The 22,795-nt window shown below is 46.5% G+C and overlaps 1 protein-coding gene across 1 annotated transcript in view; it reads right to left on the reverse strand.

Moving 5' to 3' along the window:
• The window catches only part of RYR2 (ryanodine receptor 2), a 3,481,211-nt gene that overhangs the window by 1,223,450 nt on the left and 2,234,966 nt on the right, over positions 1-22,795 (reverse strand). Inside the window, exon 63 of the mRNA XM_086925791.1 lies at positions 9,027-9,076. Coding sequence (XP_086781917.1) covers positions 9,027-9,076 — 50 coding nt within the window. The remainder of the gene's footprint in view (positions 1-9,026; positions 9,077-22,795) is intronic.

Genomic DNA, 22,795 nt, shown 5'->3' on the forward strand with positions numbered 1-22,795 from the left:
GACCGTAGTGGTGGTAATTCGTCTAAAGGAGGCCGTGGTGGTGCACAGCACGCATCACGTGGTAGAGGTCGTGGTGCTCAGAATGATCGCTCTGACCATTCATCAAATTCTAATAACTGTTTCGATCAACGTGGATCATCGCAAGGACGATCTGCGCAGTACAATGTGGACGATTATTACGTCGATCAGGGAACTGACGATAGTAATTACTAGGACAGCCAAAGACAAGGAGAGGGAGTGGTATCAGTTCCGGTTGATCAGAGAGGGCCTTACGTCGCAGTTGCTACATCGGGCGTCGTTGAGCCTTTTCTGTTGGACACTGGTGCAGCGAAAAGTTCTATCATGCATTCGAAACTCCCTGGCGCACCTTTGTCTGGCTTAACAAATGTTTCCGTTGGATTCTCTGGCGCCCCCGTTAGCAATCCAGTTTCGCGCCCTTTGCCCCTTAAAATTGGGCCTCGTGAGCTCGAAGCTCCATTGATTTTGTCTACTGGTTGTGGCGAAAATCTTTTGGGTCTGGATTTGCTTAAACGCTTGTATGCAACTTTGTATTGTTCTCCTGCGGGTGTAAAGCTTACGTTAGGAGAGAGAGTAGTCTCTCCCATGTACTTGTCTCTCGATAAGCTTCCACCGGAATTGGATTCTCTTCCTGCGTCTTTGTGGGCGACGGGTCCGAATGATGTGGGCCTACTTGATATCTCCCCTTATGTTGTTCAGTTGAAATCTAATGTGCGCTTGCCACGTATTCCCCAATACCGTATCTCCCTTGATGGTGAACGAGCTTTGTTAACGATCATCTATGATTTGATCGAGAAAGATGTCATTGAAGAAACTCGGGGAAACGTGTGCAATAGTCCTGTACTGCCCATTCTTAAACGTACTGATCCTACCAAACCGCCTGTTTATCGTTTTGTTATCGATTTACGGGAGGTAAATAAAATTGTGGTTCCTCAATTCCCTGTTGTGCCTGACATCACGGCGCTACTGACTCTGATTCCAGCTACTGCTTCATGGTTTTCGGTGATTGATTTGAAAAATGCATTTTTCAGCATCCCGATTGCCGAAGAGAGTAGGGACCTTTTCGGTTTCTCTCTTGGTGGACGTAGCTTCCGGTTCAAACGAGCTCCTCAGGGCTACTGTGAAAGTCCATCGATTTACAGTCAAGCTTTGAAGGGTCAACTAGATGCGTTTAGGTTGCCGGTTGGTGCGGCTTTAATCCAATACGTCGACGACTTATTGGTGGCTGCTGATACTCAAGACATCTGCAAAATCGCTACAGTGTCGTTGCTGCAACACCTCTGTGAGTTAAATCACAAGGTGTCACCTTCTAAACTCCAATATTGTTGTCAAGAAGTAACCTACCTAGGTCACTTATTGTCAAAGGAGGGAAGGAGATTGACCCCAGAGAGAATTGCAGCGATTGCACGCATGGCTGTGCCACAAACCCAAAGAGATGTGCGTGCCTTTTTAGGTATCACGTCGTACTGCAGGCAGTGGATTCCTAATTTTTCATTGCTAGCGAAACCATTGGTGGCTCTTACGTGCAAGGATGTTTCGACTCCTTTACCATGGACGGAAGAATGCCAGAAAAGTTTTTCTGAATTACGTGATTCATTGTGTTCGGCTCCTGTGTTAGGTACCCCTGATTACAGTAAACCGTTCACGTTATATGTTCACGAGAGGGAAGGTTGTGCTTTGAGTGTCTTAACGCAACCTTTTGGTGGTAAACAGCGTCCATGTGCATATTTTTCCTCGACCTTAGACCCAGTAGCTAGAGCATTACCGAGCTGTTTGAGAGCAACTGCGGCAGCTGCGGTCTCCATCCGACAATCAGCAGGATTGGTCATGGATAATATGCTTACGGTGATGGTTCCGCATGCAGTCGATACCCTTTTGAATCGTACGAAAACTCAGCACTTGACGAGTGCGAGGTTGTCTGGGTACGAATTGACGCTTTTGGCAAGCCACATTCAGATAAAACGTTGTAATGTCCTAAATCCGGCAACTTTGTTACCAGTTAGTGCAGAGTCAGATGAAGTAGCAGAACATGACTGTTACTTGCGGACAGAAGAGGAAACAAAAGGTCGTGTGGACCTTAAAAACACCCCATTGGAAGACCCGGATGGCACCCTGTATGTGGATGGGTCATGTTTTAAGTTGCCGAATGGTGATGTGACTACTGCTTATGCTGTGGTGACATTGAATACTGTTGTTGAGACTGCGAGATTGAATCAGAATTCTGCCCAAGCTGCAGAGCTGATTGCTCTCACTAGAGCATGTGTATTAGCAAAAGGTAAACGTGTGAATGTGTACACCGATAGTCAGTATGCTTTCGGTGTAGCGCATAGTTTGGACGGTTGTGGCGAGAGCGTGGTTTCCTGACGTCGCATGGCACGAAAATACAACATGGCCAGCTTGTGAACGATCTTTTGGATGCATTGACTTTGCCTGCTCAAATTGCAATTATTAAGTGTAGTGCGCATCGTAAAGTGACGGATGATGTTGGTCGTGGTAATGCGTTTGCAGATGAGATTGCTAAGGAGACTGCTCGGAACCTTAGCACTCGAATGTATGTGACAAGTTCGGTTAGGTGGCCTACAGAATCAAGTATGTGTGAAAATACCATAGAGAGTGTGAAAGCTATTCAGAATGAGGCCACCGACACTGAAAAGATGAAGTGGAAAGAAAGTACGGGAAGGTTGGATGTGAATGGTTGCTGGATCGATTTGTCGGATCAGAAAAGATGGATGTTGCCTGACGCGTATGTACTGGCCGTTGTGCAAATGGCACATGGGTTAGCACATATTAGCGCGAAAGGTATTTGCAAGTTGCTGGCTGATGTGTGGAAGAATGATGGAATTACTAAGTGTGCTGAACGTTTGGTGAAGAATTGTATGGTGTGTATAATGTACAATCCTGGCAAAGGAACCCCAACTCCTCCTGGCAGTTTTGCTCCTCCTTCGTATCCCTTTGAGGTGATCCAATTGGACTTCGTCCATATGGAGCGATGCAATAACCTGAAATACGTTTTGGTTGTGGTTTGCGCATTCTCCCGATGGATTGAGGCCTATCCCCTCAAAGACAATACTGCTTTGTCTACTGCGAAAATCCTACTGAAGGAATACTTTCCTCGGTATGGAATGCCTAGAGTCGTGTGGTCAGATAACGGAAGTGAGTTTGTTGGAAGTGTGATGAAGAGTGTGTGTAAGGGCCTTGGAATCAATCAGAAATTCCATAGCGCCAATCATCCTCAGTCAGCTGGATTGGTTGAAGGGTACAATGGCACCCTTAAACTAAAATTAGCGAAGATTCAAGCTACGACTGGACTTTCGTGGCCTGATGCTTTGCCCCTAGCATTACTGTCAACTAGGGCGACTGTACACTCCCGAATAGGGCTTAGTCCCTATGAAATAGTGTTCGGCCGTCCTGCGAATGTGTGGGGGGTTCCTAGGCCAGGAATATTCTCTGATCTTGAGTTTCCGATGTTGATCGATTACTTACATGACTTGACTGCTAAACTGAGGTTAATTCATCAACAGGTTTACGACGCCTTGCCGACGCAGACGGAGGGTCCAGGCCACCAGCTCCAGCCCGGGAACTGGGTGGTTACTCGTAACTTTTCACGAAAAAACAATCTGGACCCCCGATTCACCGGACCTTACCAGGTGCTCCTGGCCACGAGGACTGCCGTTCGTCTTGAGGGGCGGAAAAATTGGGTACATGCTACCCATTGTAAGCGAGTCCCTATTCCTTTGCCGGCAGACCCGTGGATAAGGAAAGGCATCGCGTCAACAGAAACAGAAACATTGCCGGCGTTTGTACCTTTTAGCGACGCACAGCTTGTTGTAGAACCCTCAGCGCAGCAGAAAGCCACTGTTGAACATTTGTCAGCAAAAGACTCAAGACCAGATCAACGAACTGATCAGCAGGACGCTGTCTCTTCAACAGATCCTTTGTTCGACGAGCAGACACGTCCAGGGAAACATCGATATTCTTTGCGATCTCACACTAAGGACAAATAAATTTGCTTGCTTTGCTGAGATTGATAACTGCAATATCCTCGTTTCCCATGATCAATTTTGAACATTCATATCATTGAAAGTTTTTGTATATATATATCAAACTTCTTCCTTGTATCTTTTTCCTTCCACAGCTGAGAAATATTGTGCTAAATAAATACATGTTGTGTATTGAGGGCCGTAGGGCCGCGCGCGTACTTCCTTCTGGACAGTAGGTCTTGACGCTAGGTTAAAGACCGTCGGTTCCTAGGAACTCCTGGGGATTGACTATTGCTGCACAGAACGAAGTGTGTCAAGAAACGTTGCGGACGGTCGTAGGGAAATGGCATTTTCGAAGCTGAATGATTTGGAAGGAGCTCAGGCGTATAGAGTCAAGCTGCAGAAACTTAGTCGTACGAAATGTTTTGTATCCCAATTGTTTGTTTTGTTTTTGACTGCTTCTGCATTTTTGGCGGGTGGGGTGTATTACACTATGTCTTACTTTTTCCTTGCTACTCCTACTCCTACTCCTTACCCTAACCTTACTTCTACTGCTTCTCCTCATTCCTTTCATATGTTACCAGAACACGAACAGGCTAGACGTGTAGAATTCCGCAATAATTCCTTTATCCAGCTCCTCCATCAGCATCAGTTAGTGGTTAACACTACTAATTGTTGGGTGTGTGGGTTGATGCCACATACTACGGGTAAGGGAATTCCATATCTGGTGTTACCGTATAGTTCCCAAGGGTCAGCTCGAGCATTCCAAACAATGTTTCGAAGCGCACTGGGTTCCCACCCCACGCAAGAACAACGTTCCCCCAACTTTGGTCCTACCTCGTATCAGAGGCTGCTATCGATGGCTATAGAGGATATGGAAGATGAGATCCATGATCCTTTTCTTATCCCTAGAGAAGAGGTACAAGCCTATAGGGTCTTAAGTAGAGGGGAATATAGTATGTTCACTAATGAAAAGCAGCTTAAAAGCTCGTCTCCAATATGGGTCGTACCCCACACTGGTAATCTTTGTCTTGTGGGTCGTGGCTCGCAAGCCTCACTTGGAGTAAGTGCTTGCACTGAAAGTTACGTTCTGCCAATGTCCCCGTCCCCTGTGTTTCTGGCTGCCAAGGGTACATACTTTATCTGTCATGATCGTGCATACACATGGTTGCCCGCAGACTTCATGGGCTCATGTTTCGTTGCAAATCTGTTGCCTCCGACGTTTACTGTAGATGCCGATTATCATAAGACTAGAGTTGTACGAGGCGTAATTAGCGTAGAGGATACTGCCGGTCAAGAGGCAGGAGACTTTTTCAAGGGTTTCCTCCCGTTTTGGGGACCTATGGTTAATAGTAGGAACCTGAGACATTTGACTCGAGTGGTAGAATCGACAGCTAATATTACTGCCAGTGCCCTTGGTAATATCACCACAGAACTTCAGGCGGAGAGACTTATGACATTACAAAACCGTATGGTTTTAGATGTTGTCCTAGCAGATCGTGGTGGGGTGTGTAAAGTGATCCATTCGAGCTGTTGCATTTTCATTCCAGATAATGCTCCTACTGTCTATCAAGCCATCTTGAAGTTGCATAAGATCTCCGAATCCATACACGTGGATGTAGGGGATTGGACGCTACTTGGTTGGTTTTGGGGCCTGGTGTCGGCTTGGGGTTGGAAGATTCTGACGATCATCGGGGTTGTGGTAGTGTTCCTGTTCACGTGTTGCCTTTGTGTGCAGTGTGGTCCTGCCTTATGTGGCCTCTGTGCTACAACGTGTATGAGACAACCATCTGTTACCAAGGGGACTCGATCGGACAGAGCTATGCTACAACGACATCTTGATGGTCTGATGAATATCGAATATGATTCCGACTAGTGCTTGCCTACATGAGGGCAAAAGGAGCGTCTGAGGTTCCGTGACAATTGTAAGTGGTGTTTTCGACTCGCACGAATATGGGCGAGTCTAGTATCTATGAACCGCAAATGACGAGTTTAGTAAGTGTGCGCAGTTTCGCTGTGCTAACTTAAACCGTTCGTTTGTTACGTGGGTTTTTCACCTGTACCCACGGGTTCCATCTTAGATACGGCATCCATTTTGTCTCTTGCCCTCAAGTAGCCAGCGAACGGACGCTGTCCGCTTCGCGACCCTGGGACTCCCAAGCGGAAGACACATGTTCTTTGAAAGTGTCTTTATGACGAGGGGGTTGCTGCTGTAAGGCAGATGACGCCGCTCGAGGCTCATCTTGCCGCACGGACTCATTGTCTCAGCTGTGCATCTCATTAGGCACGTCCCTTTGATGCCTGTATCTCGTGCTTCCCGATACCTCCCCTTTTTACACCCTTTCCGATCTCCCTACTGTCTCCGTCTTCCTCTGCACCTGTCTTCGTTCCTATTTCGATCTACTTTACTGCTGATTGGAAATTGCTAATGGTGGGAAGATGGGTTTTTACAGTTGGGAACCGCCAAATGTTTCCGCACTTATGTTCCGGACCTTGTGTGTTTCAAAGTGACCAAAGCGACCCCTCTGAGAGCAACTTGTGGGAACCAGGTTGTAAACTATTGTGTATCATGTTATCCTATGGGTAAAAACTGTATAAAAGGAGCGATCCACAAATACAATTTGAAGCAGTCTCCCCGAACTACACTCGATGTACTTCCTGTGACTTCTGTGTTCCCTGCAGTAAATAAACCTTGACTCTTTGACGCCGAAGGAAGTGTCCCGTGTCTCTGTGACTTGTACGCCGGAGCAGGTTACCCACGAAGGTTTCAGGTGTTGTGCCCTGGCACCGCTGGGTCCAAAAGAACCCAGTCCTTCACATGTCCGCTCCCATACGTTCTCTCTCTTTCTTCGTCCCTTGGCATCGGCAAGGACCGGCTTCCGCAGTCACGGTGAGATGTCCTTTATGTTGGCCCTAGTCCACTGGGGAAGAATGTACATGTATCCTCTTGTTCACAATCTTCAGAGGTACTGGAACCTGTTGTCTAAGAAGTATGAGACTATGGTTCCCATGACCCTTCAGATCTGCAAGGATCTCTAGTGGTGGATGGACCCTGCTCATTTGAACTGGGCTTTTTTCTAAATTTTGAATCCCGTGCTGGTTCTCATGACCGATGCCAGTGGGATGGGATGGAGTGCAACTCTGGTGGCATCCACTGCACAGGGGAAGTGGTCTTGGTCCAAGATGATTCAGTCTTCCAATTGGAAAAAGCTGATGGCAGTTCTAAAGGCCGTTTTGTTTTTTCAGCCCCTGTTGTTGCACACAGCTGTGTGTGTTCAGATGGACAATAAGGTCGTCCGCTTTTATCTGAATCGGCAGGATGGTATGTGCCCCTCTTTGTTTCTCCTTTCCCGGAGGATTTATCTTCGGGCCGAACTCCTTCTCTTGGCTCTCTCAGTAGTCTATCTTCCAGGGAGGGAGAATAGGTTTGACGATGCTCTGAGTCAGAAGTTTCCATCCTCGGGGATTATGTGTTTGGATCTGGCAATATTTCAGTTGATTCTTCTTCAGTTCAGTCACCCTTGGCTAGATTTGTTCACAATAGAGGGGAATGCCCTCCTTCCTCAGTTTGGAGTATTATCCCCTCTTCAAATGCTTGGGCAAAGGATGCAGTGACTGCTCCCTGGCCCCGGGGTCTCCATTACTGTTTTCCACCCATCACTTTTCTCCCTTGGGTGGTTCAGAAGATGATCCAGGACCAGGCAGAGCTTATTTTGATTGCCCCGCCTTGAAGGAGGTGCCCTTGGTTCCCTTGCCTTCTTCATCACTTCTACAGTCAGTCCAGCCCCTTTGGGTATTGCCAACCCATCCATCCAAGCTGCGTCAGACACTTCTTCCTCTGGGCTTTGTTGTCCTCCCCTTCATTCCTTACATTTTATCCGGACAAGGTGGTGCTTTGTCTTAGTCCAGCATTTCTCCTTAAGATGGGTTACTCATTTCATTTGTACGGTATTGTTTTGCCTACCTTTTGATGTCCGTCATGCTCTTTCTGTGTATTTGCAGCGCACTGCCTCATTACTAAAATTGATACCTTGTGTGTCTCCCATGTTCTGGTGAAGAGGGGTCTAAAGCCTTCTCTCTTTACTTTGTTCCATTGGATTACGTTGCCCATTTCTCCTTATTATTCTTTGGCTGGCCAACCTGTCCCAGCATCTTTTTCTGGGAAGTCTACCAAGGTTGTATCTGACTCCTGGGTGGCATTTTAAGGGGCTTCAAATCGGGATAGTTGCTTTGCTGCCATTTGGGCTTTACTGCACACGTTCATGATCCACTACTGTCTGCAATTGGGTGGAGATGTATTCTCTGATTTTGGCACTGCTGTTTTGAGTTCTGTGAGTTCTCCTGCAGCATAATGTTTTGGGTCATTTTGGTTACTCATGGTGTGATTTGTTCAAAATCAGTTTTGGACTGGATATGTACTCATATGTAAGGACTGTGATAGGAAGATGGATGAGGAGGTAATGCCCGGTTATGTACCAGGCATTTTTATTACTCCGAGTCCATGTCTTACTCGTCAAACTCCGGTTTCCAACCACCACTCCCCATTGTCGACTGATTTTTATTTCTATGCTTGATTATTTCAAGAAGTCCTTCCAGAAAGTGATGCATTTGTACTCATAAGTATGGGGGCCATCTTGGATTGGGAAGGAAAGTCAAGTTTGGTAATTAGGTTCTGCATGAATGGAGATAAACTCATATGTAGGGACTGTGACGAGGAAGACATGGACTTGGATTAATGAAAATTACTGGTACGTAACTGGGCATTAGAGCGCCTGACTTGCATTTGTTGTATATCAGAAATGTTGTTGAAACCTGCAAAATACTTACACTTCATAAATCACGTAGCGACTGACTTCAAAAGCTTTCTAACTGAAAAGTTCACTTAGCTCACAAGGTGTATTAGTTTTTAAAACATAATGCATGCAGTCATCATCCATGCAACAAGGCAGCAGATCACAAAATCAAAATAAAAGAATGATAAAGAAAACAGAATGCTGGCCATGCTGGTAATGTTTAGATTGTCCTTACCAAAGAGTGAAATCCTATGTCTTACAAGAACTCCAAGCTTGCAGAATAAGCTGAAGACAAGAGTAACACAAAAAAGATAGAAAGAAAGACAGAGAATGAAGAAATATAAAAGCTGAAATATCAGCAAGAAAAGGCAACATGAGGTAACACAAAGATCTAATTGTCTTGACACAATTTAGGAATAAAGTACCAAAGGAAGCTAAGTTAGCGGGGCAACCCCTTTTGAAACGTGGTTAAAAAGCATGTTACAATTGAATGAAATAAAAGCCAAGCCAATAGGAAAGTAATCAGGATTTAACAAGACAAAGTAACCACTGAACCTTCACAGAAAAGTGTAGCATCAATAGGAATCCATCATGGTGCTCTGTGTATTATGATAAACATCCTTGAATAGGCCGCAGAATGCTTGATGCATGTCAGGAACATAACATTGTCATATTCACTGAAAGTGTAGGTCTTTATTGAAGGATATTTTGTACTCCTTTAATAGTACATTTTTGTTTCTCCCACTTTTCACAGCATGCAGATCTGACAACCCAAGATAAACTATACACATATACCATATCAACATGTTGTCTTGCATTACTTTACAGACATATGAAATCAAGGCTATCACATACACATTGCTAATGCAGTGAACTGGTACTAAACAGCAGTCTATATCTAAAAGGATTTTAGCAGTTAGCAGTTGATTGGATATTACAACCGGTGAAGTTACATCAAACTTAATGTCATTAAATTCAGTAATTGTTGGACCTCAACACCATTTAATAGATATTTAGAGTTGAGGTGCAGGTCATTACTTTATGCAAGGACTCCAAGGTTTGCACAAAGACTGAAATCATTCTTGTATTTGGCAGAATTTTGCAGTATCACGAAGGAGGCTTGGTCCTGCTACTCTAGCTTTGTTTCTTAGGATACAGTACCATTAATTACAATGTCAATAGAAAGTTATGATGTAATTTGCTGTAATGAGACATGGGACCCAGACAAAAACAATTTCTAACTGGTTATTATTAATTTTGTGCTCCAGAAATACCATCAAATGCAGATAGAGTATAATTGACCAACCCTGTTGAAAAGGAAGTTCAATGTACCCCTACAAGTATTGCTTTTTAACATTCCTGATATGTATTGCTACATTTTTTAATACTATCTTTGATGTCAGATCTAGACAGATAGTCGATGATCTTGATGTCCATCTGTTTGAACTCCAGGATGAGCACAAAAAAAGAGGTCCTCTTTTTATGAATAAGAGAGTTTAATATTTGCTTATGTAATTTAGGTGACGCTCCAACTTGTGGTTTACTGGACACAGAGTGGATGGAGAGGACACCTTTTGGGCACACTCCAAATTGGGATGAGTTGAATAGGATTGTAATGTCTAAGGATCTGGTCTTTGCCCATGATTGCAAGTCCCCACATACAAATTTACCCTCCACTTAGAAAGGCGACGAAAATGTGGTACTCAGGCTGAGTTTATGTAATTGCTAGCTGTGCTAGCAGTCATAACCCACTCACTACACTTTTTAGCTTTAATTTAAACAGCAGTAGTACCCAGTCTGAGAGTAGTAAAATCTAATGTACGAGAAATAAAGGGGTCAGAATTAAGTGAGAGAAAGTCAACAATAAGAAATTCATGCATGTAAGATTCAGACTAGGGGAAGATCCTTGGCTAATACTAGAAGCCTTTAACTCATGTCCTCTATCTCTTCCATTTCAGTTTCTCATAAACCCCAAGCAGCTGTATGGTTGGTTTAATCGTGCAAGCACACCCACACATAATAAACTTAAAGTAGCCCTCAGCAAATATCCATGCCTTAAGGATGAAATGGTCACTGCTAGGCAGGCTCATAAGAAAGTTCTAGCCATGTGAACGGCAGAAATTAGATACAAAGCCTGGAGGCATCTATAAGCCACAGGGGAAATAAACAATAGCACAACTTTTTGGAAAGTTGTCAATCTTCCCTTTTTTTCTGATTATGAAAAGTCAAAGTTTGAGTCCCTGATTCCCGTCCAAACCTAAGTCGAGAATTTTACTAAGGTCCTTGACCCAGCTTCTCTGGGGCAAGACTATGATGAAGAAGAGGAAGTAACTTACGATCAGTGTGCTGTTCTTATTCTGAATCATTCAATGGACACCAAGGACATCACAATTAAAATGAATCCCAAAGAAAAACACAAGACCTGAACAAAGTTCCTATGGACATATTCAAATAAAATATAACATTATGCCCTCCCTTGCTAACAGAAATCTTAAGAGCTGCCAAAAGTGGCCCATTAGTACTATTCTGGAAGGAGTTAGGTTTCAGAAATGGAAATTGTAACCTTCAAACTGCTGTCATCTGATCTCCCTATTAGGTAGTACCTTTAAGATCTTAGCTAGAGTATTACTCTCAAGGCTGGAGGCTTGAGTAAGGGGGCCATCGTCCTATCAAATATGCAGTATTGGTTTTGCCCTGGGTTGGGCAGAGTTGAGCAGTGGCTCAACCTACACCTCATAATAGGGAAATATGTTATGGCCAGGTTAGGGGCCATTCACAAGTCCCTTATGGACCTCTTCTGTGCTTTTGCACAGAACATCATTCCAACTATGGTATTATGGAGAGATTAGGTATTGACATTTTTTTGAGAGATGTGCTTTAACGAATCACAAGTATACATTGGAAAATATTTGTTTTGGATCAAATAACAAACTAAAGAAAAGTACACTCAGGGGTTTTGCCACGGTTGTTCTTTGCCCCTTTCTTATTACTAATTTATATCAATGGTTTAGAAAATTACCAGTGTATTGCAGGGAAAGATATACTCCAGCTGGGGTATCACTCAGTTCCAGTGCATTTATAAGTGGATGAATGCAATTTGGGGCATCATTTTGGTTCCACCCTTTCATGCTTAATTGGGCCATACATATATGTGTGTACGTATGGCCTTATGTACTTGTGTGATGTAACCTTATTAACGGAATGTAGTGCACTTGAACAGTTACAGAAAGTGCATGAACTGTGTGATCTTGACATTTATACAAGTGTGTATTTTAACATTTTCTTTATAGTAAAAACGAGCTACAGTTCTCATATATATATTTATATCTGTGCGGGTTTAATAGCATTGTATTTCTTACATGTCTACAATTTTTTTAAATAATACTCTCCATTACTATCAATTTATTTCATAACTGAAAATGTACCCATTCAAATAGTGCTCTATACCTACATTGTAACTGTATATGTACTTGTAATAATGCATTAAAAACGTGTACTAAAATGTTTGCCATACTAAGGTTTACCAAAAGCCTTAGTCTGTTGAATTACCCAATATTCAATTTTAATGTGAATGCTTGCAATAGATGCAATGTTTTTCTCTCCTCAGCAGGTGCAGTTAAATGAGCTCATGGTCAGTGAAAGGCACATTGTGTGAATGAGATAGTAAGGCTCGAAAGAGGAGTAAACGAAGCAAGAGAGGACTACTCTCCGAGCATTATATGGAGACGGAAAGTATTGAAGGACGTTTTACTGTGTGGACCAAAGGAAATAAATCTCAAATGTAGTTGCCAACCTCTTGTTGTTTGAAAATGAAAGTTAATTAGACATGTGACCTGGAATTCTGGAAGTATTTTTGGTGTTTACAATTGGGTATTATACTTATCTTTATTCAGATTCCCTTTAGACTGTAAGAGGAACAGACTTATTTGCCACATCTCTGTTGTGTTGCTTTATGCTATAAACTATACGTTATCTTCCACAGAAGTCCTGGAATGCCCTGACCTTTCTCTGCTTCCCTTTTTAATCTGGTTTCCCCCTAATTCCCAGCTAGAGCAGGATTTAGTAGGTCTCCTTAGACAATCATATTTTTTTTAATAAATTTTTTTTATTCATCATAAGGAGGAAACAACAAAAAAAGAACAGAAGAAAGTCTGAGCTTCTGAAAAAAATCATACTACTTTGAACAAATGAAAATGGACACAAGAAGAAGGAGGGGAAGAGAAAAAAAGTAGTATATTTTTGGTAGGACAATTACAGTACTGTTTTAGTCTAATTTAACATAGGACCCCAAATTCGATAATACTTCTTTCCAGAGCCAACACCTCTACTTTTGGCTATAGCCATCTCCCTTTAAAAGATCTCCCTTAACATTGCCCACCATTCATAAGCTTTGGGTGAGAATTTGGATATCCATGCGTGGGCAATACAAAGTCTTGCTGTTGATATAATAATTGCTGTAAAGGATTTTAAGCCCAAAGCTACATCTGGCATTATAGCTAAGTATCAGTTCTTGATCCGGTAAGTGTATATTGATTTTTAAGCGATTAGGTATTGTACAAAGAACATCCTTCCAGAAATCAATCAAACCTGGACAGGTAATGAACATATGCAGGATGTTAGCAGCAGCCAGTCCGCACTTAGCGCATTTACATTTGTTATTTGCATTTATACCAATGGGATCTGTCCATTTAGCTATTTGTTCTGGAGTATAATAGAGCATATATACAGTTTTGAGGTGTGGCAACTTTAGGTTAATAGAACTTATCACAGTATCTAAACTCTCCAGTGATTCTTCTATATCTACAGGACCTACATCTTGTCTCAATATCTCGCTCCATTTAGACGCTATTTTAAGGCTTTCATTCTCCCATATTTGAGAGAGTAGTTGGTAAGCCTTACTGATGGTCAATTTTCCCTCTAAGTGTAGGTAATTCAATATATCCAAACCCATAGGATGTCTTATATCTCTACACCCCATAGACAGTCTCTAATCTGTAGATATTTGTAGAACATATTCTTAGGAATACCATATGACTTCTGAAGATCTGAAAACCTAAGGAAACTAATGGCATTATATAAGTGACTAAGTTTATTAATACCATATGTATTCCAGTATTTGGCTTGCATGTCATGAAAGATTTCCGGAAGCATCGGATAGCTCCCTAATGGCATGCTGAGATGCGTCAAAGGTAAATTACACTTAAAGTCTGGTAGCTGTAATCCTCCATATCTATAGGGTAGTTTTAGAAATGTTATAGCACGCCTCGATTGTTTATAATTTCATATAAAACTGCTAATAACCCCTCCAATTTTTTAAAGATATAATTCGGGATACGCAACAATATTGCCCTAAATAAATAAAGAAATGTGGACAAGATAATCATTTTAACAATATTACAGCGTCCTACGATACTGATAGGAAGTTTATGCCATTCCTTCATTTTAGAAACCATAGATTTCAATAAGGACTCATAATTCAGTTTTATGACCTGTCCCAGGTCATAGATAAGCTGTACTACTAGATAAATTGCTGACGTGACAATCCCAATCATCGGCCTTTTTGCCCAAAAGTTAAGAATAATCTGGATCTTATAAATATTTAATTTATATCCAGAGAAGTCCCCAAATGTGCTAGCTTCAGTTTGAATAGCCTCTATAGCCCTGGCTGGATCTGCAGAGAAGACAGCAATGTCGTCAGCGTGAGCCATCACTCTTAATTCTTCAGACCCTAATAAGACTGGAAGTATATGTGGATTAGTAATTAGTGATCTAATAAATGGCTCTATATATAGAGCAAATAGTAAAGGTGATAAAGGGCACCCTTGACGAGTACCCCTCAATATAGAAAAAGGGGCAGAATGATGAATTAAGTAAATTAATTTAGCTACTTGGCTTTTATACAAAGCTCGAATCCAGTCATAGAAGCGACCAGGGATATTATATGCTGAGAATATAGCCCAGAGACAGTCCCACGTTACACGATCAAATGCTTTCTCAGCATCAAGCATGATCATCCCCAAGTCCTTACTAAGTTTAGAAGCAGCATCAAAATCAACTAGAGCTGTATTCACATGCGAAGTTGTATCCCTGCCGAGTATAAGTCCTAGTTTAGGACACCCCCCGCGCCGCACGGCCACCAGCTGCTGAGTGTGCTCCCCGGCTTCCTGCCTCGCTGCCCCGGCTGCCGCCGCGTGACCACGCCCCCTGCCATCGAGGGGCGTGGTCCGTGATCGCCTGACCTGCAGGCTCCTGTGCCCCGCTATCTTGCCTTGTACCCCTGTTGGCATTGTACTTATTTGTAAATTTGTTCTCATTTTGTGCCTGTTTGCCTCTTTTTCGTTGCCCCCGTCTCTTCCCTCCCCGCTTCCCGCCACCGCCGCTAACCCCGCCCCTTTTTTCCTTCTGTACCCTCCCCGCTCCCGCCTCCCAGCTGCTCCGCCCTCCCTCGCACTTGGCCATATATGGCGACCGTGCGACGCAGGTGAGTGTGACCTAGTTTAGGACACCCGCCGCGCCGCACGGCCACCAGCTGCTGCGTGTGCTCCCCGGCTTCCTGCCTCGCTGCCCCGGCTGCCGCTGCGTGACCACGCCCCCTGCCATCGAGAGGCGTGGTCCGTGCTCGCCTGACCTGCAGGCTCCTGTGCCCCGCTATCTTGCCTTGTACCCCTGTTGGCATTGTACTTATTTGTAAATTTGTTCTCATTTTGTGCCTGTTTGCCTCTTTTTCGTTGCCCCCGTCTCTTCCCTCCCCGCTCCCCGCTTCCCGCCACCGCCGCTAACCCCGCCCCTTTTTTCCTTCTGTACCCTCCCCGCTCCCGCCTCCCAGCTGCTCCGCCCTCCCTCGCACTTGGCCATATATGGCGACCGTGCGACGCAGGTGAGTGTGACCTAGTTTAGGACACCCTCCGCGCCGCACGGCCACCAGCTGCTGCGTGTGCTCCCCGGCTTCCTGCCTCGCTGCCCCGGCTGCCGCCGCGTGACCACGCCCCCTGCCATCGAGAGGCGTGGTCCGTGCTCGCCTGACCTGCAGGCTCCTGTGCCCCGCTATCTTGCCTTGTACCCCTGTTGGCATTGTACTTATTTGTAAATTTGTTCTCATTTTGTGCCTGTTTGCCTCTTTTTCGTTGCCCCCGTCTCTTCCCTCCCCGCTCCCCGCTTCCTGCCACCGCCGCTAACCCCGCCCCTTTTTTCCTTCTGTACCCTCCCCGCTCCCGCCTCCCAGCTGCTCCGCCCTCCCTCGCACTTCGCCATATATGGCAACCGTGCGAACGCGCAGCGGTCACGCCGATTGTGCGCCGAAGGCGCGCCAAAGGTAAGCCCGTCTGCGCCCGTCCGCGCCTGGACCGCGCCCAGCGCCAGGACCCCTGGCCCCCGCCGAAGCAAGACGACCCGCCGGACCTACGACGCTGCCACCCTCAACGCACTCAACGACGGCTGAATCCCGGGATGCTACCGTGCCACCCCGAGACACACCCACGGACCCTTCTGCTGCACCGCCTGCAAGTTCACCTGCATCCGGACCTGCCTCGCACCAGCACCCGCCAAGCCGACCAACAGCAGCAACCACCTCAAGTGCATCCTACTCAACACCCGCTCCGTCCACAGACACGCCATAGAACTCTGGAACCTCATTGACACCACAGCCCCTGACGTTGCCTTCCTCACCGAGACCTGGATGAACGCCTCTTCAGCGCCCGACATCGCCATCGCAATCCCAGAGGGATACAAGATCACCCGGAGGGACCGCACCGCCAACCAGATGGGAGGAGGCATCGCCATCATCCACAGGGACACCATCCGCATCACGACCAACACCAACGACATCCTGACCACCGCCGAACACCTACACTTCCAGATCCACACCGACCCGAAGACCACCCTCAGAGGCACCCTGATCTACTGACCCCCGGGGCCACGCACACAATTCAGCGAGGACATCGCCGACTTCGTCAGCCCGCATGCCCTCCCCTCCGCTGACTACATCCTCCTGGGGGACATCAACTTCCGCCTGGAGAACAACAACGACCGCAACACCACCACCCTGCTCGACAACCTCGCCAACCTCGGACTCAAGCAGCTAGTGTCCACCCCCACCCACCTCGCCGGACACACACTCGACGCCGTCTTCTCATCCAGCAAAGACATCGCCTTCACCCACGCCACTGGACTCCACTGGACGGACCACAGCTGCGTCCACTTCACCTTCAAAAGAACGACGATCCACCACCACCAGCAACAGGTTGCCCGTAGATGCTGGAACAAGGTCACAGCCGACCAGCTCGCCGCTTCCATGAGCCAGCACCCTCCCGCCAGCTCAGCAAACCCCAGCCAGGCCGCCGACAACCTCACAAAGTGGATCAACAACTGCGCGGACGTGCTCGCCCCACTGAGGACCCCGCCCAGCAGACCCGGCAGCAAGAAGGCCCCATGGTTCACCGACGAACTCAAGTGCTCTAAGAAGAACTGCCGAGCCCTCGAGAAAGCCTGGAGAAAGGAGCCAACACCAGACAACATGACCACCCTCAAGCTCGCCACCCGGAAGCACCACCAACTGATCCGCGCCACCAAGAAAACTGCATTCAAGGACCGGCTGGACAACAACGCACACAACAGCAAGGAACTCTTCAACATCGTGAAAGAGCTCTCCAACCCCAACGCCGGAAACAACGGCATCACCCCATCGCAAGAACTCTGCAACTCCCTCGCCTCCTACTTCCACAACAAGATCGCGGACATACACAACAGCTTCAGCACCCAACCGACGACCGACACGACCGAACCAACGCCCCCCCACCACCACCCTCCGCGCCTGGACCCCGATCAGCACCGAAGACACCGTCCGCATGATGAACTCCATCCACTCCGGATCTCCGACCGACCCCTGCCCTCACCACATCTTCAACAAGGCCGACGCTGTCATCGCACCCCACCTGCGGGACATCATCAACACCTCCTTCACCACCGCCACCTTCCCTGAGAGCTGGAAGCACGCCGAACTCAGCGCTATACTCAAGAAACCAACAGCGGACCCCACCGAACTCAAGAATTACCGCCCCATCTCGCTGCTCCCGTTTCCGGCCAAAGTCATCGAGAAGACCGTCAACAAGCAGCTGGCCGCCTTCCTCAAGACGAATGGATCCCTCGACCCCTCGCAGTCTGGCTTCCGGGCCAACCACAGCACCGAGACCGCCCTCATCGCTGCCACCGATGACATTCGAGCCCTGATGGACAACGGAGAAACAGTGGCCCTCATCCTCCTAGACCTCTCCGCGGCCTTCGACACCGTCTGCCACCGCACCCTAGCGCAGCGCCTCAACAACGTCGGAATCCAGGAGAAGGCACTGGAATGGATCATCTCCTTCCTCGACGGAAGGACACAGAGAGTCCGCCTACCACCATACAAGTCAGAGGCCACCGAAGTCATCTGCGGCGTACCCCAAGGATCCTCGCTGAGCCCAACCCTCTTCAACGTCTACATGAGCCCCCTCGCGGCCATCGCACGCCAACACAACCTGAACATCATCTCCTACGCCGACGACACCCAGCTGATCCTCTCCCTGACCAACGACCCCGCCGCCGCCAGAGCCAACCTTCACGAAGGGATGAAAGAGGTAGCCGAGTGGATGTTGACCAGCCGCCTGAAGCTGAACTCGGACAAGACGGAAGTCCTCATCCTGGGATCCTCGCCCTCCGCCTGGGACGACTCCTGGTGGCCCCCCGCCCTGGGCACCGCACCCAAACCAACAGACCACGCACGCAACCTGGGCTTCATCCTGGACTCCTCCCTCTCCATGACCAAACAAGTCAACGCCGTCTCCTCGTCATGCTTCAACATCCTGCGCATGCTACGTAAGATCTTCCGGTGGATCCCCACCGAGACCAGGAAGACGGTCACCCAGGCCCTCGTCACCAGCCGACTGGACTACGGCAACGCCCTCTACGCCGGAACCACCGCCAAGCTCCAGAAGAGACTCCAACGGATCCGGAACGCCTCAGCCAGACTCATCCTCGACGTCCCACGACACAGCCACATCTCCGGTCACCTTCCGTCTCCTCACCCACGCACACAAAGCCCTCCACGATCAAGGCCCGAGCTACCTCAACAACCGCATCAACTTCTACGCTCCCAAACGACACCTCCGATCAGCCAGTCATGCCCTCGCCGCCGTCCCCCGCATCCGAAGAGCGACGACAGGAGGAAGATCCTTCTCCTACCTGGCCGCAAAGACCTGGAACTCCCTCCCGACCGACCTGCGCCTGACCCAAGACCACCTCGCCTTCAGGAAGAAGCTCAAGACCTGGATGTTCGAGCAGTAGCAGCACCCCCCCTAGCGCCTTGAGACCCTCCGGGTAAGTAGAGCGCTCTATAAATGTCTATGATTGATTGATTGATTGTTGATCAGGAACTAATTGTTCCATGTAAGGTGCAAGACGCATAGCCAATATTTTTGCGAAAATTTTCGCGTCGGCATTGATTAATGAAATCGGTCGATATGACTCGCATTCTTCCCTCGGCTTGCTCTTTTTCAGAAAGAAGACAATATTTGTCATATCCCACGAGTTTGGCACTGTGTCCTTTACACCAACATGATTCGTAATCTGGGACATAATAGAAGCTAAGCTAGTCTTAAATATTTTATAGAATTCCAACGGTATTTTATCTTTTCCTGCCGCTTTTCCAGAAGGGAATACATCAGTGCCTATTTTGTAAAATATGAAGTGCAGGTGCTCACAGTCTTTAATGAGGCCACACCCACTTCCCGAGCTCCGCCCACTCCCTCCTGTGGCTCCACCCACTTCCCTTTATTGGCTCCACCCACACCCACAAGCCTCAACACATCGGAGTCACCTCCTCCCTTATTGAGTTCCGCAAGAAGATGAAGGGCTGGCCCTTCACAAAAGCAACTCGGCCACCTCACAACTACACACCTGCCCAAATCCCTGATTACCCTCCTGGGTGATTAGTGCGCTATACAAATGAATATAACATAATATAACATATTGGAAGCCTATGACAAAAACTTAAAAGTGAACTCAAATTAGAGAAAGGTCATTTGAGGACTTGAGGCAGCTTTGCAAACATAAGAAAATGTGCTTGCACTGCGGTGTTTAAAAGAAAGAAAAGAATGAAGGAAGGAATACAATAAAGAGGGCAGTAACAAATGCAGGCAGGAAGAGGAGCACTGGAGTAAGGAAATAAATAAGTAATGGATGAAAGAAGGAGGAAATAAGAAAATAATGTGAAAGGAAGAAATGAAGGGATAGAGGGAGAAACACACCATGTATGTTTGTAAGGCATATATTCACTAGAGGGGGCCTTGACACCAAATACAAAATGTTGTTATCCTGCTCAATTGCACTTAGTTTATCTAAAGATGAAAGGGTAAGTGGCCACACCAAGATTTCAATTTATGACCCTGAGATAGAACACCGATTCCTGGAGTAGATATAAACATATGTGCAAGAAGGAAAAAATTAAAAGGGAGAGTGAGGGAGGAGAGGTCTGAAGGCAAAGACAGATGCAGTAGACAATGTGAAGAGAAATGTGGAAAGCAGAGATTGGGATTGCAAGATTGGAGTGGAACGTGATGAGAAGGAAAAGTGAAAAGAGGAGAAAGGCAGGATAAGAAAAGCGAACAGTGGGGAACGTGTGAGAGTAGAGTTGAAGGGAAAGATGGAAAGGTGAACAATTAAAAGCATTTAATGAGGGAAGGTGGCGATTAAGAGAAAACGCAGATGTAGGGCAGGAAGTGAAGTAAGATTGGAGAGAAGTGAAGGTGTGAGGTGTGAAGGGGAGGAAGAAAAGCAGATACTGAGATAGAGAGATCAAAGAGTCACCTCTGCTTTATTAAATATACAGCCATTAATTATGTAAAGTTGAGAGGTGACAGGAGTGTATCATTCTTGGCCTGTCTCATCAATGCACAGCAGTGTTGTCCAAGACACACAATAGCGATTCTTTAACTGTGTTAAGTTTTGTGCCATAAAAAGATGTTTTGTTATGTCACAATATGTATTCCTGATAAAACGTAATAAAGTGTCAGTTATACCATTGGGAGTACGCCTTGATGGAGAACCACACTTTCATGCTCCAAACAAATAGTTCTATAACATGAGTCGCAAAATCCCACTGCCACCTATTTTCAAATGAAGTCAGACATTCAACTCCATTCAGACAAGCTTCCACACATACGTTTTAACTAATAGAGCACAAAATTCAACTGAGTGTGCCGCCTGTACTATATATTAGGATTGTAATTTATGATCAGCGAGTGACAAAAGGACGTCTATGACAAAAAACAGAAACCCACATGAGCTATCCACATAATATAGTTCTGTCATCTGCATGGAACCTGTTCTACATTACCCCTCTGTTCTACAATCCAAACTTCAACTAGACAAAACTCTGATCTCTCTCCAACAGGGACATAAGGCTGTAAGTATGCAGCAGTTGTTTACAGGACATGGGTCTTTGGAGGTGAAGAGAAGGTGTGGGGCGATAGATCTCAGCAGGCTTATGGGGGTGGGGGGGGGGGGGTACAGTGCCCCAAACACAGCCTAGCCCCTCTGATAGCACGTTTTGAATCAATGCTATTTTTCTCCAGGTCAAAGCTGAGAAATTCCCTGTGTATCCTCTCACTGGTTAGGGGGTAATTGGGAAAGCCTCCTGGTTCGAGTGGCCAAGACTGAGTAAGGCTTTGGGGTCTCACGTGCGAACTCAAAGTATGGATACTCAGTGCCTAGTGCATGCTTTAATACAAAGCGATGGTGGGGAGGGGTGCTCTGAGAGTGAGGGAGGGAGGGAGCCAAGGGGTACTGTAACAGGAGTTAGCGAGTGTTGTTGCAGGGAGGGGCATTGTGATAAAGAGGGGAAGGGGACTGTAAGCAGGGGAGCACTTAGCTACAGGTGAGAAATGCACTGTGGAGAGAGGGGCACTGGGATAGTGGGAGAAGGCCACTGTGGAGAGAGGGGCACTGTCGGAGGTAGCGGTGGTGCACAGTCACAGTGGCAGGGATGGGAGGTGTTCTTCAAGGTGCTTGTGGCTGCAACGTTGCCCATTGCAGAAGGGAAAGGATGGGTCTGATAGAGACGAGATGGTACTGGGACAGGTAGGAGCGTAGTATTAATACACTGACTGGCAGGAAGAAATGTTTTCACTTTCGGACCACCCTCAGCTGCTTCCCGTATTTTGTGATTACGCTGCAAGGCCTTTTCTGGGCTTCTGAGGCAGGCAGCTACAGGGCAGTTTCCTGCGGGTGCCACTGTTAGGGAATTTATTGATGGTGTCCCACGGCCAAGCACTATTCTGTCACCTGTAGGATAACAGTTGTGTGTAAAATAACACACACACACAACTCACCTAACCTTGCAGCTTTGGCTACACTGGAAAGCGCAGACTTCTATATAGCGCAGCTGAAATTATGCTCCCAGTTCATCGTTCGTGCAGTTTATCCTGCGCATGACACAACACACCTGTCCATCCCCCACCCTCAGGACCAGGCACTGGTGCGCGCCAAAGCAAGCACACTAGCAGAATGCACCAAATCTGAACGTACAGCTGCACAAGCCTCTCTCGTGCACAGTGCTGTCTGTGCATGGGAGAAAAATTCAATAGACCCGGCCCTGAGAAATAGGTGTCGGTGCTTAGCACCTGAAAGGACCTGCAGACATTAAGCACTGGAATACATCGGTAGCGTCAGATATTTCCTCGGCTGTAATATCTAAATTAAGGTCTTGAATCAGATCTATTTCTAATCTATAAGTAGTTTCACGGAATTTGCATTTATCCATATATTCAATAAATTTCCTTTCATCAGACATGGTAGGATTTCTATAAAGGGCCTGATAAAAGTCTGAGAATTGCTCCAATATCTCTTCTGGATGTGTATGGAGTAATCCCCCACCTCCTCTTATACTCTTTATTACTCGCCCCGCTCTTTTATCAGAGAGTTGGTGTGCAAGCACTTTACCTACTTGTTCGCCATACTCTTATTGGAGAGCTC

Source organism: Lissotriton vulgaris, chromosome 6, assembly GCF_964263255.1.
Source record: "Lissotriton vulgaris chromosome 6, aLisVul1.2, whole genome shotgun sequence".
NCBI classification, from domain to species: domain Eukaryota; kingdom Metazoa; phylum Chordata; class Amphibia; order Caudata; family Salamandridae; genus Lissotriton; species Lissotriton vulgaris.